Here is a 14,346-nt window from a genome sequence, read left to right as displayed (position 1 = left end):
CTAAGAAACTTTACTACCCCAAGACAAAAAATAACCTCATGTGAGAGATCAGTACTACTTACAAGTCATCTGACCTGTACTGTTCTGGTCTATTCATCTCTTGCCATAGTGGCAATCTATTTTTTTCCTTTTCTGATAATTTATTGGGTATTTACACTCCTGGTCAAACAAGAAAAAAAAGTATAAACTTCTTGCAGTTGCACAAATTTGATCAGTAGAGAAATGAAGTCCCCTGCTGAAAGTGGGTACAAGATTATAACAGGTTACCCATTTTCCTGGAGGATAGCACAAGACTTGCCAAGCTAAGGATGCAGGAAAAAATGCAGACTGAAGATGACCTACTACGTCGGAGCAAGAGAGAGAGGAAAAATTGAAATCTCTAGGAAAACCCTGAAACACATTTCTATGCCTAGTCGATCCAAGCTTTTTTTGTTACCCCCTCTTCCATTTAGATGCATACATACTAAGCTTTCGGAATCCTTAATAACGTTATATAGCTAATGCAATGTTACTAGAGTATCAAGTTCAGTAGAACGTACTGCTCTATCAACACTTCTTTTCCCACTTCAAATGTAAGCTTCTGTCTTTAGACTAGTTTTGTGTGAACACATTAAAAAACATGTAGCCATCATAAAGTTGCTAAAAATCATCGCTTAGTTTAAGGTAAGGTTATATCAAGACGGCTCAAAACTTAGAAAGCGTAGAAGTTGTTAAGGGAAAAACATTTCTTCCCAACTTTACATCACTTATAATAATGTTACCCCCCAAGAGGCATAGACTTCCATGTCTCAACACATTCCAAAATGCATCCAACTTGTTTTGTCACGCAAAACCTTACTGGTGACCTCAGCAATGTTACAACAGAATAACTTTCCAACTGAATAAAGTATGTGATGGTAATATGTGCTGATCTACTGAAATGAGAGTAGGAGTAAGTCTTAGCGTGAGCAGAGCTAAATCAATATGTCAACATACCTCCTAAACTATTATAATTTGTCTTCAGAAACAGTGTGGCAATAGCAACTCCTACACGGGGGTCATATTTTGACATCAGTAACAACTTTGACCTTGCTCGGTAACACTTAATCTTTTGAATGTCAACATTTCTAACTTTTTAAAACTTAAGTAACTGTTTATAGGAAACATGTTGCAACTTTTAACAAGTATTTTACTTGTTGCAAAGCCTGACACATTTAATTTCAGACTTAGTGTATTTGAAAGAGGGACCTGAGGAAGAAGTCAAATCTTGCAAAAATTAAAATGACTTAAAACTTTAAAAAAACCACAGTCATAATTCTCCCGCTGCTTGCCCAGCCTTCTCGCACCTCCCGGACAAGCTGCAGCAGGGGATGGGAGCAGACATGTGCACATGGATCGGTGGGGCCAGCAGTAGGAGCTATGGGGAATTTTAGGGTGGCTGCAGCCCCCTCATAGCTCCCACTCCATTGCGCTCTGCAGAACAGGCGGAGCCAGGGCTGTGCTCTGGGCTGCAGCTGGGACTAGCTGCCCAGAGCACAGCCCTGGCTCCACCCACCCCATGGAGTGTGGCCCAGGAGCTGGGGCTAGCCTCCCAGAGTGCAACCCAGTCCAGCCCACCCCTTGCAGATCTGGAGGCACACCTGCTCCTGTGTGAGAACTGCCAGAGGAGCCACCAGAAGAGCAGCTGCCAGACCGGTGGTGTGTGGCAGTGCACAGTGGCTAGAGCTCCCCTCCCTGAATCCTGTACTCCCCTGCCCTGACTGGGCAGCTTGTCCCAGCCCCAATCCCTCCCTTGGTGTAGGGGCATTGATCTGCTCCTCCTGCACCCCTTCCCTCCTCCCTCCACAACAGTTACCAGCTGGAGGCAGTTGTGTCCAGCATCGTGGAGGACTTCTGCCTGTATAGTGTATGCCCACATCTCCAAATCAATTCAGAGGCTTCTGAATCACTTCAGACCTTTTAATGGGTCTCCTGATTCAATTCAGATTCAGAGATTCGGCTGCTGAATAGGGCTGAATCTCCTCTGAATCAAATTGGCTACCGAAGCTTCACACAGCCCTACTGGCAACACTCCTACTAAAGCAGCCCACTATGTTGTTAGCCTTCATGGCAACAAGGGCACACTGCTGACTCATATCCAACTTATTGTCCACTGAACCCCCAGGTACTTTTCTGCAGAGCTGCTTAGCCAGTTGGTTGGAGCCTGTAGCAGTGCATGGGATTCTTCTGTCGTAAGTGCAGAACTTTGCACCTATCCTTGTTGAACCTTAAATATAGGTTCATACCTCATCATAGGCTACTGGACAGAGCAGGCACTTCATACCAATACAGCTGGGTTCTGTTTGCAGCTTCACCATAGATCTCATGTTGCATTTTCCTTCTTTTAAAAATGCATCTACATCTCTATGTGGATCCTCTGTCCCTGCTCTTGGGTAGGAGGGAATGTCACGGCCAGAAGTCTGCAAAGGAAAATTCCAAGCCACAAAAAATTTTCTTTTGGGCTCAGTTGTGACAGACTGTTACAGCTACAGAAGTAAATATTAGAGAAAGACTGGTGGCAGGATGTGTGATTTTGGGATCAGGGATCAGATGTCAAGAGCACCATTACTATTTGCCAGTTCAGGGAGAGATCAGGGGTCTGGGACACAGCTGACACAGTCCCAGCCCTGGGACTGCTCTGGAGCCTTGCCACAGCTCAGGTTACCTGGCCACAGTTGTTTTAAGGCGTGATGGAAGCCAGCTACAAAAACGTTACATATCTTTGTGGCTGGCTTCCCATTTTGTAGCACCATTAATTCCTTTAACATATGGCAGCATTACTATTTATGGTGTGATTCAGCAGATTAATCACATCTTAATGGTAACGTCTGCCAGTGGACCTAAAGAAGCCAGACAAAAATACACGGAAGGCTTTGAAGATTAACATTAGACCCTTGGTGGTGCTAGAGCTGGATAGATGGCTAGTCAAGAAAAGAACAAAAGGAAAAGTGTGTAGGTTAAAAGAAAACGGTGTGTTGGCCTGATGATCTTAGTCACATATTTCTAAGAGGCGCCTGATATAAATTTCCATTGTATCTGCTTTTTTACTTTATAAAACAGCATCTTGCAAGATAATGGTTTTCTTGGAAAACATCTGTCAAAATTATAGGTATTTTATGCACATTTTGAAGGCATCTAAATCTGATTTCCACTGCCTGTATATAATAGGTGTATAATAATGCATCTATGCTTGTCCTTGATGAATTAATTTTCACAGAGAGCAGTTCTTTTACTTCCTAGAAATCTATTGTTTGATTACCAGTTTCATATTCTGAGTGCTGCTTTCTGCAACTGCCACCACTATATAATTCCTATATATAACATCATTTTGGACATAAATATCTAAATCCTAACGTTTATGCAATTACAGATAATAGGTTTGCACCGCATGATCTTCTTCTTATAGCAGCAGGACAAACCAAAGGTTTTCCACTATTGTTTCTCTTGCTTTAAATCTAAAAGGAAGCCATAGCAATTGAAGTGCTGTGTCTGGGATTGCAATATGGGAGAAATAATTTGCAGTGGGTATAGAGCAAAAGTGTTTTTTATTACATGTAAAGACATACATTTGTGTCTGCTAAGGCACACAAACCAGCAGTCAATCTACCAGCTAATTTGTTAAGTTTGGATGCCCTTTTATTTTTTAAATGGTTCTATATAAATAAGGTGCTGGATGCGCCTCCAAACTGTACTGAAAAATACAAATGATATTTTGTTCCTTTTTACAAGTCTAAATAACATTGTTAATGAGTATAATACATTTCCCTAATCTTGCCTTGCAAAGCATCACATGTTTTCTTTGCATCTCCAAGCAACATTGAAGTGTTAGGTTTGTAAAAAATAGGGTTATCCACAGCTGCATACCCAACTCCCAGTGTACGCTTCATGACAATAACCTGAAAAAAATAGTATGAAAGAAAAAAACTTAATGTAGTTATAAAGAACATAGTTAAAACATTTTTAAAAACAAAACATTATACATACTATAAAAATCTGTACTGCACGTACCCAACAGAAATCACTTTACATGTGTGTACCACCCTCTATTCTGAAAAATCACATTGTTTAAACAAGTAAACTCATGAAAATTGATTTAAAATTTCATCTGTCTTCTTCATAGACAGCAGCAGCTTCTTAAAAGCACATGGAAATACATGTGAACATCTAAAAAGTGAAGTGTTGAAGAGTTGGCTGTACTAATAAGTGTACAACAGAAAATTGCTCATGGGTGTGTTAATGAATATATTTAGGCTCAGACCTCAGTTTCATGTAATTGTCAAAAGCCATAGGTTGGATTTTTCAAAGTTGACAAAGGATTTAGTCATGCATCTCCTATTAAAAAGAATGGGAATTGTGTCATCATATCACCTAGTCAACTGTGAATAGCTCAAGCAGCGTCATCAGCATCACAATGCATCACAGATTCATTAGATTGGTTTCATAGATTTCATAGACTTTAGCGCTGGAAGGAACCTCGGAAGATCATCGAGTCCAGCCCCCTGCCCCAGGGGCAGGAAGTTAGCTGGGGTCAAAGGATCCCAGCAAGAGAAACATCCAAATGTGTCTTCAAGGAGTCCAGAGCAGGTGCTTGCACCACCTCTGGCAGCAGTCTGTTCCAGACCTTGGGGGCTTGGACATTAAAGAAATTCTTCCTTACGTCCAGCCTGAAACGGTCTTGGAGGAGTTTGTGGCCATTTGACCTTGTCATCCCTTGGGGTGCTCTGGTGAACAGGCATTCCCCCAGATCCTGATGTACACCCCTTATATACTTATAGGCAGCCACCAGGTCCCCCCTGAGCCTGCGCTTTTTCAGGCTGAAAAGTCCCATGGCTCTCATCCTCTCTTCATAAGGCCTATTCTCCTGCCCTCTGATCATGTGTATGGCTCTCCTCTGGACTCTATCAAGCTTCTCCACATCCTTTTTCAATTGTGGAGCCCAGAATTGGATGCAGTTTGAAAGAAGACTACCTACTGAATTACACCATGTAATCCACTTCCCTTAAAAATCTATCCAAATACTGATCAGGCCAATTTTATTTGTCTTTTGAAATCTGAAATGATCCTAGCACAAACTGAAAAATCACTGCAACCTCATTAAATTATAATCCATGCTGCGTGTGATATAATGCAATATTTGATAAACTGTCTTATGATAAAGGTAAAGTCTAGCACCAGATGCATGGTATGTATTTTTGTGAATGTAAAATATACAAAGTTAAACATATATTTCCTGTAACTTATCTAACTAAACCCACCAACAGTGAAGCATTATACAGACAGACTTTTAGAACATTTTCCTTCAGAGTGCATATTCCAATAATTTAAAAATTCCTCATTTATTTGCTTCATCTTAGCATTACTGCATACAAACAATGTCACATATCTTATGAAACTGACTACTGAACGGGCAATGCTTAGTTTTACAGTATATTCCTACCATGGCAATCAAGGTCAGAACAAGAGCTTTACTCTGTGGGAACACATTCTGTGCATATGATGCACAATATTATTAACTCAAAGTAACATGGAGATCCTGATGTTCCCCCAAGTCAGGCTCCACATTTTGCTGTTTCAGAATTTGTTTGTAATTCAGATCATCTGCTTGCCTCACACTTGGTGCCATCTTCACACCTCCCCTCCCCCCCGCAACATTACATAGTTTTTATATAATCTCTAGTTATGTTACATGTCCACATCAGTTCATATCTACGTATGTACCCATTTTATGGCTTCAAGAGCTTTAGAACTTTTGAGAACATGAGGATTTGGATTTTACTGTACCTACGCTAGGTGATTTACACATGGAATTGGTTATACTTATCCAGTGGATTAAAAGTAGAATTGTAAAATTAGTACTTTTTATTGTGGATGTACCTATCAGACATTTGCTGACATCTTTACACACCCTAAATTCTACCTTGAAGTCTGAAGTATTTCCTTTACACTACAGTATTTGCTGAAACCTGTACCATTTACTCTGGAGAGTGATATTAGGCAAGTTAGGAGCCTTTCAGGTACAACTGTATGAACAACTGAATTTTCAGTTATCTGGCAGAACTTTTTAAAAAAAGTTTTTCAGCTTTCTTGCCAGACCAAAAAAATATTGCTTTGTGGATCAAACAAAAAAGTTTAATTTCATTCTTGGGCTTGAGGTTTTTTAATTAAATTAAGTTTAGGTATATTTAGTCCTTAAATGTTGGTCCTGCATAACAATAATCAACCAAATGTTTTGACTTTTCAAAATATTTTCCTTTTTTTCCTTGATCAAACTTTTGCTGAATTTGACATGAATTCATAAATAGTTTTGGTCAACATGAATATGCCTGTTTTAGTGAATACATACAACTGAAAAATGTCACCCACCTCAACTTGCGGTTTTCTCTGGAAAAGAAATCAGCACTGCAGAATGAGGTACTGTATTTAAACATATAGACAAATCTTCTTTTCCTTCAACAGGGTCAAGTGGTACATAGCCAGTATATCAGGCCTTAAGATCTTAATGGTACATAGGCACCTCAGTCTTGTCCCTCTCTCTTTCCACAGGATTTTCCATAAGCTATATCAGTTAGGGGTGTACTAAAATCACATCCATAACTGATATACTGGCAAAAATCCTAACATAGACATAGTTAAGTTGCCTAGAGTTCTCTTGCTAGATATGGACTTCGATCTGGTAAAGTGGTTTAATCCTCTACTTTTGGGGATTTACCAGAATGACTGTCCTGCAAATACTTTTGAAGATTCTCTGTCCTTTTCCTGCGTCAATCCTGCTTTTTTCATTTAAGAAACTTTCAGTGCATGGCTGTATATACGGCCCACTGAAAAAGGTAAGCCATGCACCTCTTTCAAGCAACCTTTTGGTACAATAAAGTAGTGTGGAAGGGTGAAAGGCTGCCTAAATGGACAAGTGCTTTGACCCACACAGATTCCCTTGACAGCACCACTTGTGGCAACTGCACAGAAGGTTTCATGTGCATCACACTGGCTGCTTATAGAATCAAAAAAAATTAGGGTTGGAAGGGACCTGCCCCCAGCTTGGTGTCATCTGCAAACTTGCTGAGGATGCACAGTATGCCATCTTCCAGGTTGCTGATGAAGATATTGAACAAAAATGTCCCCAGGACTGACCCCTGGAGCAACTCCACTTGATACTGGCTGCCAATTAGACATCATGCCATTGATTACTATCCTCTGAGCCTAATGATTCAGCCAGTTTTTATCCACCTTACAGTCCATTCATCCAAACTGTACATCCTTAACTTGCCTGTAAGAAAGTTGTGGGAGACAGTATTAAAAGCCTTGCTAAAGTCAATAGGCAGGCAAGGTAATTTGGGTAAATCTGAAATCTTTTATTAAACCAACTCAAATAGTTGGAAAAATTCTTCTTTGCAAGCTTCTGGGTACAAATACCATTTGTCAGGCTGAGGAAGCTCTGCAGATGCTGTGTGTGCTGTTCCTGGGTGGAATGAATAGTAAAGAAGCCAGAGGCTGGTATGTATGCGAGAAAGCCAGTCAGTAAAGATATAAACTGAGGAGTCAGTGGGTGCGAGCCAGGTTGGGGGGGAAGGGATAGGGAGGGGAATAAATGTAGGTGGTAAACAGTGGAGATGTACCAGGGGACTCAGATGTTAGGCAGGTTATAATGTGTCATAAATCCACCTATTATAATCTGCCTATCATCTGATTCCCCAGGTACCTTTCCACTATTTACCAGCTACATTCATTCCCCTCCCTGTTGCTCAAACCTGTCTCTCACTCACTGACTCCTCAATTTACATCTGCACTGACTGGCTTTCTTGCATGCATACCAGCCTCTGGCTTCTTTACTATTCATTCCACCCAGGAAGAGCACACACCAACTGCAGATGCTTCCTCGGCCTGACAAAGGGTATTTGTACCCAAAAGCTTGCAAAGAAGAATTTTTTCCAACTATTTGAGTTGGTCTAATAAAAGATATCAGATTTACCCAAAGAACCTTGTCTGCCTATGTCCTTAGACCAGCATGACTACAACCTATATCCCTGTTGCTAAAATCAAGGTATACTACATTCGTTGGTCTCCCTGCATCTGTACAGCCAGTCATCTCATCATAGAAGGCAATCAGGTTGGTCACGCATGACTTGCCCTTGGTGAATCCATGCTGACTAGGGCTGTGTAAAATTTCGCCGTGTGTTTTGTTTCGAAGCTGTTTCAACATGTTTCAAACTCGAAACAGTGAAATCAAAATGAAACAAAAGGCTTCAAAACGGCTTTGTAATGAAATGAGGGCACTCAAAATGTTTTGAAAGTTTTGAAACGTTCTGAGTTTCAAAGTTGGGCTTACTTGGCTTCAGCACTGGTCTCAGGCAGCAGTGGCAGCCTCCTCTCGTCTGGCGCACAGATCTGGGGCCCGCACCTGCAGGAGGGCTGCGGGTCTGTGTTGGACTCCTCCTGGGGGTGCAGGCCCCTGGATCTGCACACCAGATGAGAGGAAGCTGCCACCGAGGAAGATTAATGTTGCTGCCGGTCCCAGGAGGCAGAGGCAGCCTCTTCTCATCTGGCACACAAACCCAGGGGCTCACACCCCCAGGAGAATTCTGGCACAGCCCCATAGCCCACCCAGGGGTGCAAACCCCCAGATCTGAGTGCCAGATGAGAGGAGGCTGGAGCTGCTGTTAAGTGTCAGGAGTTTTGCTTTGAACAGTTTGAGGTGTAGTTTCTGAGAACCCTCTGCACCTATCCCCTTGAAATGTGGCAGGCTTCATGCCCTCAGAAGGGGCTACCATCCCTGCAAGGTTCATCCATATCAGGCAAGAAATGACAAAGTTTTAGGCATTTTCATGATTATAGCCTACGGGCGAAATGTTGAAACGCATCAAAACAGCAAAACAGCTTTGAAGAAACAAAATGGAACAGTGCTTTCAAACGAAATGAAACTAAATGACTAAACGAAGCGCCGTCCCTTCAAAACGGCTAAACAAAAGTCAAAACAAAATGGTGCTGTTTTGCACAGCCCTAATGCTGACTGTTACCAATCACCTTCTTCTCCAAGTGCTTAGAAATAGATTTCTTGGGGACCTGCTTCATGATCGTTCCAGGGACTGAGGTGAGGCTGACTAGTCTGTAGTTCCCTGGATCCTCCTTTTTCTCTTTCCTAAATATATTTGCCTTTTTCCACATGTATGGGACCTCTCCCAATCACTATGAGTTTTCAAATACAATGGCCAGTGACTCTGCAATCACATTGGCCAACTCCCTCAGCACCCTTGGGTGCATCCTGTCCAGCCCTATGGACTTGCATATGTCCAGCTTTTCTAAATAGTCCCCAACTTTTTTTTTCTACCACAGTTGGCTGCTCACCTCCTCCCCAAATTGTAATGCCCAGTGCAGTAGTCTGGGAGCTGACCTTGCCTGTGAAGACTGAAATGAAAAAGACATTGACCACTTCTGCCTTTTTTGCATCATCTGTCACTAAGTTGCTTCCCCCATTCAGTAAGGGACCCACACTTTCCCAGATCCTCTTCTTGTTAGTAACATACTTATAGAAACCCTTCTTGTTACCCTTTACATCCCTTGCTAGCTGCAACTCCAATTATGCTTTGGCCTTCCTGACTTCATCCCTGCATGCCTGAGCAATACCCTTATACTCCTCCCTAGTTGTTTGTCCAAGTTTCCACTTCTTATAAGCTTCCTTTTTGTGATTTAGCTTACTGAAGAGTTCCCTGCTAAGCCAAGTTAGCAGGTTCTTCTTCCATACTTACTAGTCTTCCTGTGCATTGAGATGGTTTCGTTTTGCACTGTCAGTGAGGCTTCAAGTACATCCAGTACTCCTGGACTCCTCTCCCCCTCAGTCTGGCTTCCCAGGGGATCCTGCCCATGATTTCCTTGAGGGAGTCAAAGTCTGCTTTTCTGAAATCCAAAGTCCCTACTCTGCTGCTCTCCTTCCTTTCCTTAGGATCCTGAACTCAATCATCTTATGGTCACTGCTGCCCAAGTTGCCATCCGCCACTACATTACCCATCAATTCTTCCTTGTTTGTGAGCACAGAAGTGACAAACAGGGAAGAATATATATGTGACTCCTCTTGTTCAGGCCTTATACATCTTTTTGTTATGGCATTACCAATGGCAATTAGGAACACACTGAGAGGAAAGTATACATTTAGACATTCAAAAAGCCCAAGGCAGAATCCATCTAAGTTGCGTGGTTTTCTGTAAGCAGCATGGTTTAGATTTGTAGCAAACAGAACACATTTTCACCCTTTGGTGGGAGGGGGATGACAAATCTTAGACTGGGTTCTGCCATTTTTAAACCAGCCTGTGTGTGTTGAACTTCTGTTCTGGGCATAGACTGGTTTTGTGTGCCAAATTTCTGTTCTTTTACAGGTCTAGCAACCACTTATACCAGTAAAAGTGCAATGTCTGTTCCTGGCCATAATGACAATCAGCCAAAAATGAAAAGCACTTAGTTCACAAACATACACAAGATTCTGATACAGACAGAGCCAACATTTCACTGCCACTTAAAATTAAAGCTATTAAACACTGCAAAAAACTTGTTTAACTTGAATCATGTGTTCAAAGATAAATGTGCAGCCTTGTGGGAGTACAGTTGTGCAGTAAGATTTGGAACACCAGCAGTGGGACAGGTACTGGTAGTGCCAGAGTGAAGTTATAACCATGATGCTCCAGGAAGTATCACCCTCAAAAATTCTTGCCTCTTGCATAGGGACATGAACATATTTTGACTCATTCTATATTTTAAAAAGTAAAATCCATGAAACATAAAATGGCATTTACGTATTTTATAAGCTGTGAACCAATTCTCTACCTGTTAGAATCACCAAGAAAAATCTGATCAGTTTTAGTTAAGAGTGGGACAGGGCACCCCAGTGAAGTCAGCATTTACAAACAGCTGCTTGTTCTACGGACAGTTCTATGGAAAGCGCTGTGAATTTCCTATTCCAGCAGGCTGCAGAGCTGAGCCTTTCTTGTATGAGTACTAGCAGTTACAGAGGTGTACCTTCTACTTGACAGGTATTCCATAAAAAAAAGTCATACTTGTCTTTAGTGCCTGATGGCATTTTTTCTGACAGACCAAGAAATATTCCATAAATATATACTAGTATTATAGAGAATTAAGTTAGTTTATTTGTCTTCATGTACCTGCTTAGCTTTCCAGACCTCTAAGACTGGCATGCCGGCAATAATAGAATTGGGATCTTCCTGGGCTGCAGAGTTCACCGTGTCATTTGCACCAATGACCAGAGCCAAGTCTGTTTCTGAGGCACAAAAAAAACAGATTACAAGATGTATGATTTATCACTTGAAGAAGCTGCCTTTCTTTTATCATGGCAGGACCAAAACACATTAATCAATTGTACATTAAATGATGAACAGTTTGTTGTTTCATCTAAATGAAAAAAACAAGGCCCATCTGTTTGTCAAACCCAAAATCAAATCTTGGCAGATACTTGTGCTAATGAAAACTATTACAATCTTTCTGTGCATTCTCTGCATAAGATACCATGCGAGTAAATACTCCTAAGGTTTAGCAGGACGAGTCTTATGCAAGCCTCCTGTGAGGTCTCCAAATAGAGTACATGTGTGGAATTCAAGAAGTACTTCCATCTTACTTTAACATGTATTTTATTTCAACACCATTCACCAAGGCCCAGTTCTGCATCGTCTATAACACATCAGTCCCAGGCTCTGCCAGTAAACTGTCTTCTGCCCATATACAGTCCATTGTAGGATCAGGGTCTAACACTGACTGCAAGGAATTCAAATAATTCTACAGTATGGGTTAGGACGACACAGTCCAGACCTTGATTAGCAAATAATTTCTGGAAAACCTTAAGATGTATTCTGCTTATGATTTCATGGTGCAATCTAGAATACTGAGTTCTGATGACAAAAGATTTTTTTCTGGATTTATCACTAGTATAAACCAGATCAGAACCTAGTCTTCTGGTTGAGAGCACTGGTATTATTTACTGAAGCACTAACTTAGGAAAAATGTGACACGCGCATTTAGGAGTTGTAAAACACAGAAGCCAGACTGAGTTTGGGGGAACTGGGCCTCTAAAGACGTATTTAATTAAATACTACTTAGGATGACTGTTAATTATAAAAGTATAGTTGCTTACTAAACAGCAGGCTAAAATTACTAACAATAATTAAATTCTGAAGACGGTAATGTCTTTGCAATTAACCTTGTTGTACTGGCTATAATTGGAATTCAAGGAATTCTTCAAAAGAATAACTGTTCAAAAGCTATGTCTAATTTTGTGCTGCTAAGACTACTCCTACAATTCATTGCTGGCTGGTTAGGTCCATAGGGTGTTTAACTCCCTGACTACCTATACAGTACTTCAGAATTGTATAGTTTCTATTCTGCTGATGGCCTGGAGTGAAATCATGTCCCTCTGATGTCCAAATAACCAATAAAGTATTGTCTAACCATCACCCTTACCATTCACCTTTGTATGCAAATGGCCTGGGGCAGCTGAAACACATGAGAGGCTGACTACAGCATCAGTGGTAGTTGTCACATTTTGACATCAATTAATCACAGCACAGATTATCTGCAATGAAATATATCATTGTTTTGTATCATTCTGCCAGAAAGAAGTTGGAACCTGGGGTGAATAACTGCTGCAGGAAGTTGCAAGCAGGTGGCTTCCATGACCACCAGAATTCCAAGAGGGAGTCAGAGCTCCCCCCTCCCCTCCCTCCCCCCCTTATTTCTGAGCAACACACGGATCTCACTCTGAAAATATTCTTTCCCTTCCTTTCATCTCTTCCTTTTGAACTCCACTTGCTGCCTCCTGTCACAGATGTCTTTAAAAATGTCTAGCATTTTTTACTGTGGAGCTGTACTAGAGCAGCATTCTGGCAAGGTTAAGCAGCTAATTCATGGATGTGACGTCAGTTTGCTTTCTTGTAAAGACACACAGAGGAATGAGCTTGCTCAACACTGTGATCTATGAATCCACTGCATGGCCACAAAACACTACCATATGGGCAAGTCAGAGCCATCAAACACCACTTTCTCTAGCTGGCAGTGGAATCTCTACTTCTTTAACACTGAGGAAACAAAAACAAAAACGTTGGCAATACCATGGAGCAAAGTAAGTAGAAAAACTTACTAGAGCCCTCCCACATAATGAATCCTCCCTGGCCTAGGATTTAATGGCCTAGTGCTACAATTTTACATCTCCCTGCCCCAAGCTTCAGTGAACTCAAAGAAAGTTTCCTTGAACAAAGAACTGGTAGGGACATCCCTGATCATTGAGTCTACTTGACTGCTGTTCAAGGCAATCAAAACATGTAATCCCTTGCATGACAATATCAGGTTCCAGATTGAAAATTTAAGTGTTTGACTTCCACTATTTCTACTAGAAGACTGTTTCAGGACCACCTCCTCTTCATCAGAAAACTATTTCTAATTTCCAACCTAAATTTATTTGTCACTAGTTAATAGACTCATAGAAAGGTAGAGCTGGAAGAGACCTCAGGAGGTCATCTAATCAAGCCTCCTGCTCAAAACAAGATCACCCTCGATTAAGCCATCCCAGCCAAGCATTTGTCTAATTTGCTCTTAAAAACTTCCAATGATGGCAATTCTATAGCCTCTCTTGGCAGCCTATTCCAGGGCTTAACCACTTTGACTAGGGACAGAAGTTACATATAAACCAGTTTAAGTGATCAGAAACTGGTTTAAACCTGTCACAGAACAGATGTTAAGTGCACATAAAACCAGTTTGAAAATGGTTGAAACCAGTTTGAGATACTACATTCAACCAGGTTTATCAGACTTAACTGATTTGGGTCAAACCAGTTTATGGCCCCTTCCTGGTTCAAGTTAAATCAGAGTCCCCTAGCATCCCAGCATGCTTTTCAGCCCTGGGCTGAGCTGGGCTCTGCTATCTGCTCCAGAGAGCAGGGCTGGCCCCACCCCTCTGCTTCCTAACTGGAACAGTGAGGGCTCTCTGACAAGGGGGGGGTGCAAGCCCAGATGGAGATGGAGCCCAGTCTATGGGGGGGGGGACTGCCCCCCACAGGTAAACCCTGGGGTCTGGGGCTGGGGAGGGGGGTTAAACACCCCTTCCCCTGTTCAAACTTACCGCTGGCTGCAACTGTGAACTACAAATCCCAGAGGCACCTGAAAGCAGGAATAGAAAGTGATGACGAGCGACTGCAGAGTCCTTCTGCTCTGATTTTGGACTGCAAATCGCAGGGACCTCATGGGCAGCAGAAAGAAGAAGTGAACACACAGCCAGAGAGCTGTGCTTTAGTGTCCCCAGCTTCTGGCCTGAGCCACTGCGGGCATGTGGCTGCATTTCCT

The 14,346-nt window shown here is 41.8% G+C and overlaps 1 protein-coding gene across 1 annotated transcript in view; it reads right to left on the bottom strand.

Moving 5' to 3' along the window:
- Nucleotides 1–3,385: 3,385 nt before the first annotated feature.
- LOC102565872 (NAD(P) transhydrogenase, mitochondrial) overlaps nt 3,386–14,346 on the bottom strand; it is a 91,675-nt gene continuing 80,714 nt past the window's right edge. The window contains exons 21-22 of the mRNA XM_006278155.4: nt 11,163–11,278; nt 3,386–3,914 (exon numbers count right to left, since the gene is read on the bottom strand). Of these exons, the coding sequence (XP_006278217.1) occupies nt 3,762–3,914; nt 11,163–11,278 (269 nt within the window). The 3' untranslated portion in view covers nt 3,386–3,761. The remainder of the gene's footprint in view (nt 3,915–11,162; nt 11,279–14,346) is intronic.

Source organism: Alligator mississippiensis, chromosome 11 (assembly GCF_030867095.1).
Source record: "Alligator mississippiensis isolate rAllMis1 chromosome 11, rAllMis1, whole genome shotgun sequence".
In the NCBI taxonomy this organism is placed as follows: Eukaryota; Metazoa; Chordata; order Crocodylia; family Alligatoridae; genus Alligator; species Alligator mississippiensis.
Note: the sequence above shows the minus strand (reverse complement) of the source record. Positions and strands in the feature narration are given on the sequence as shown.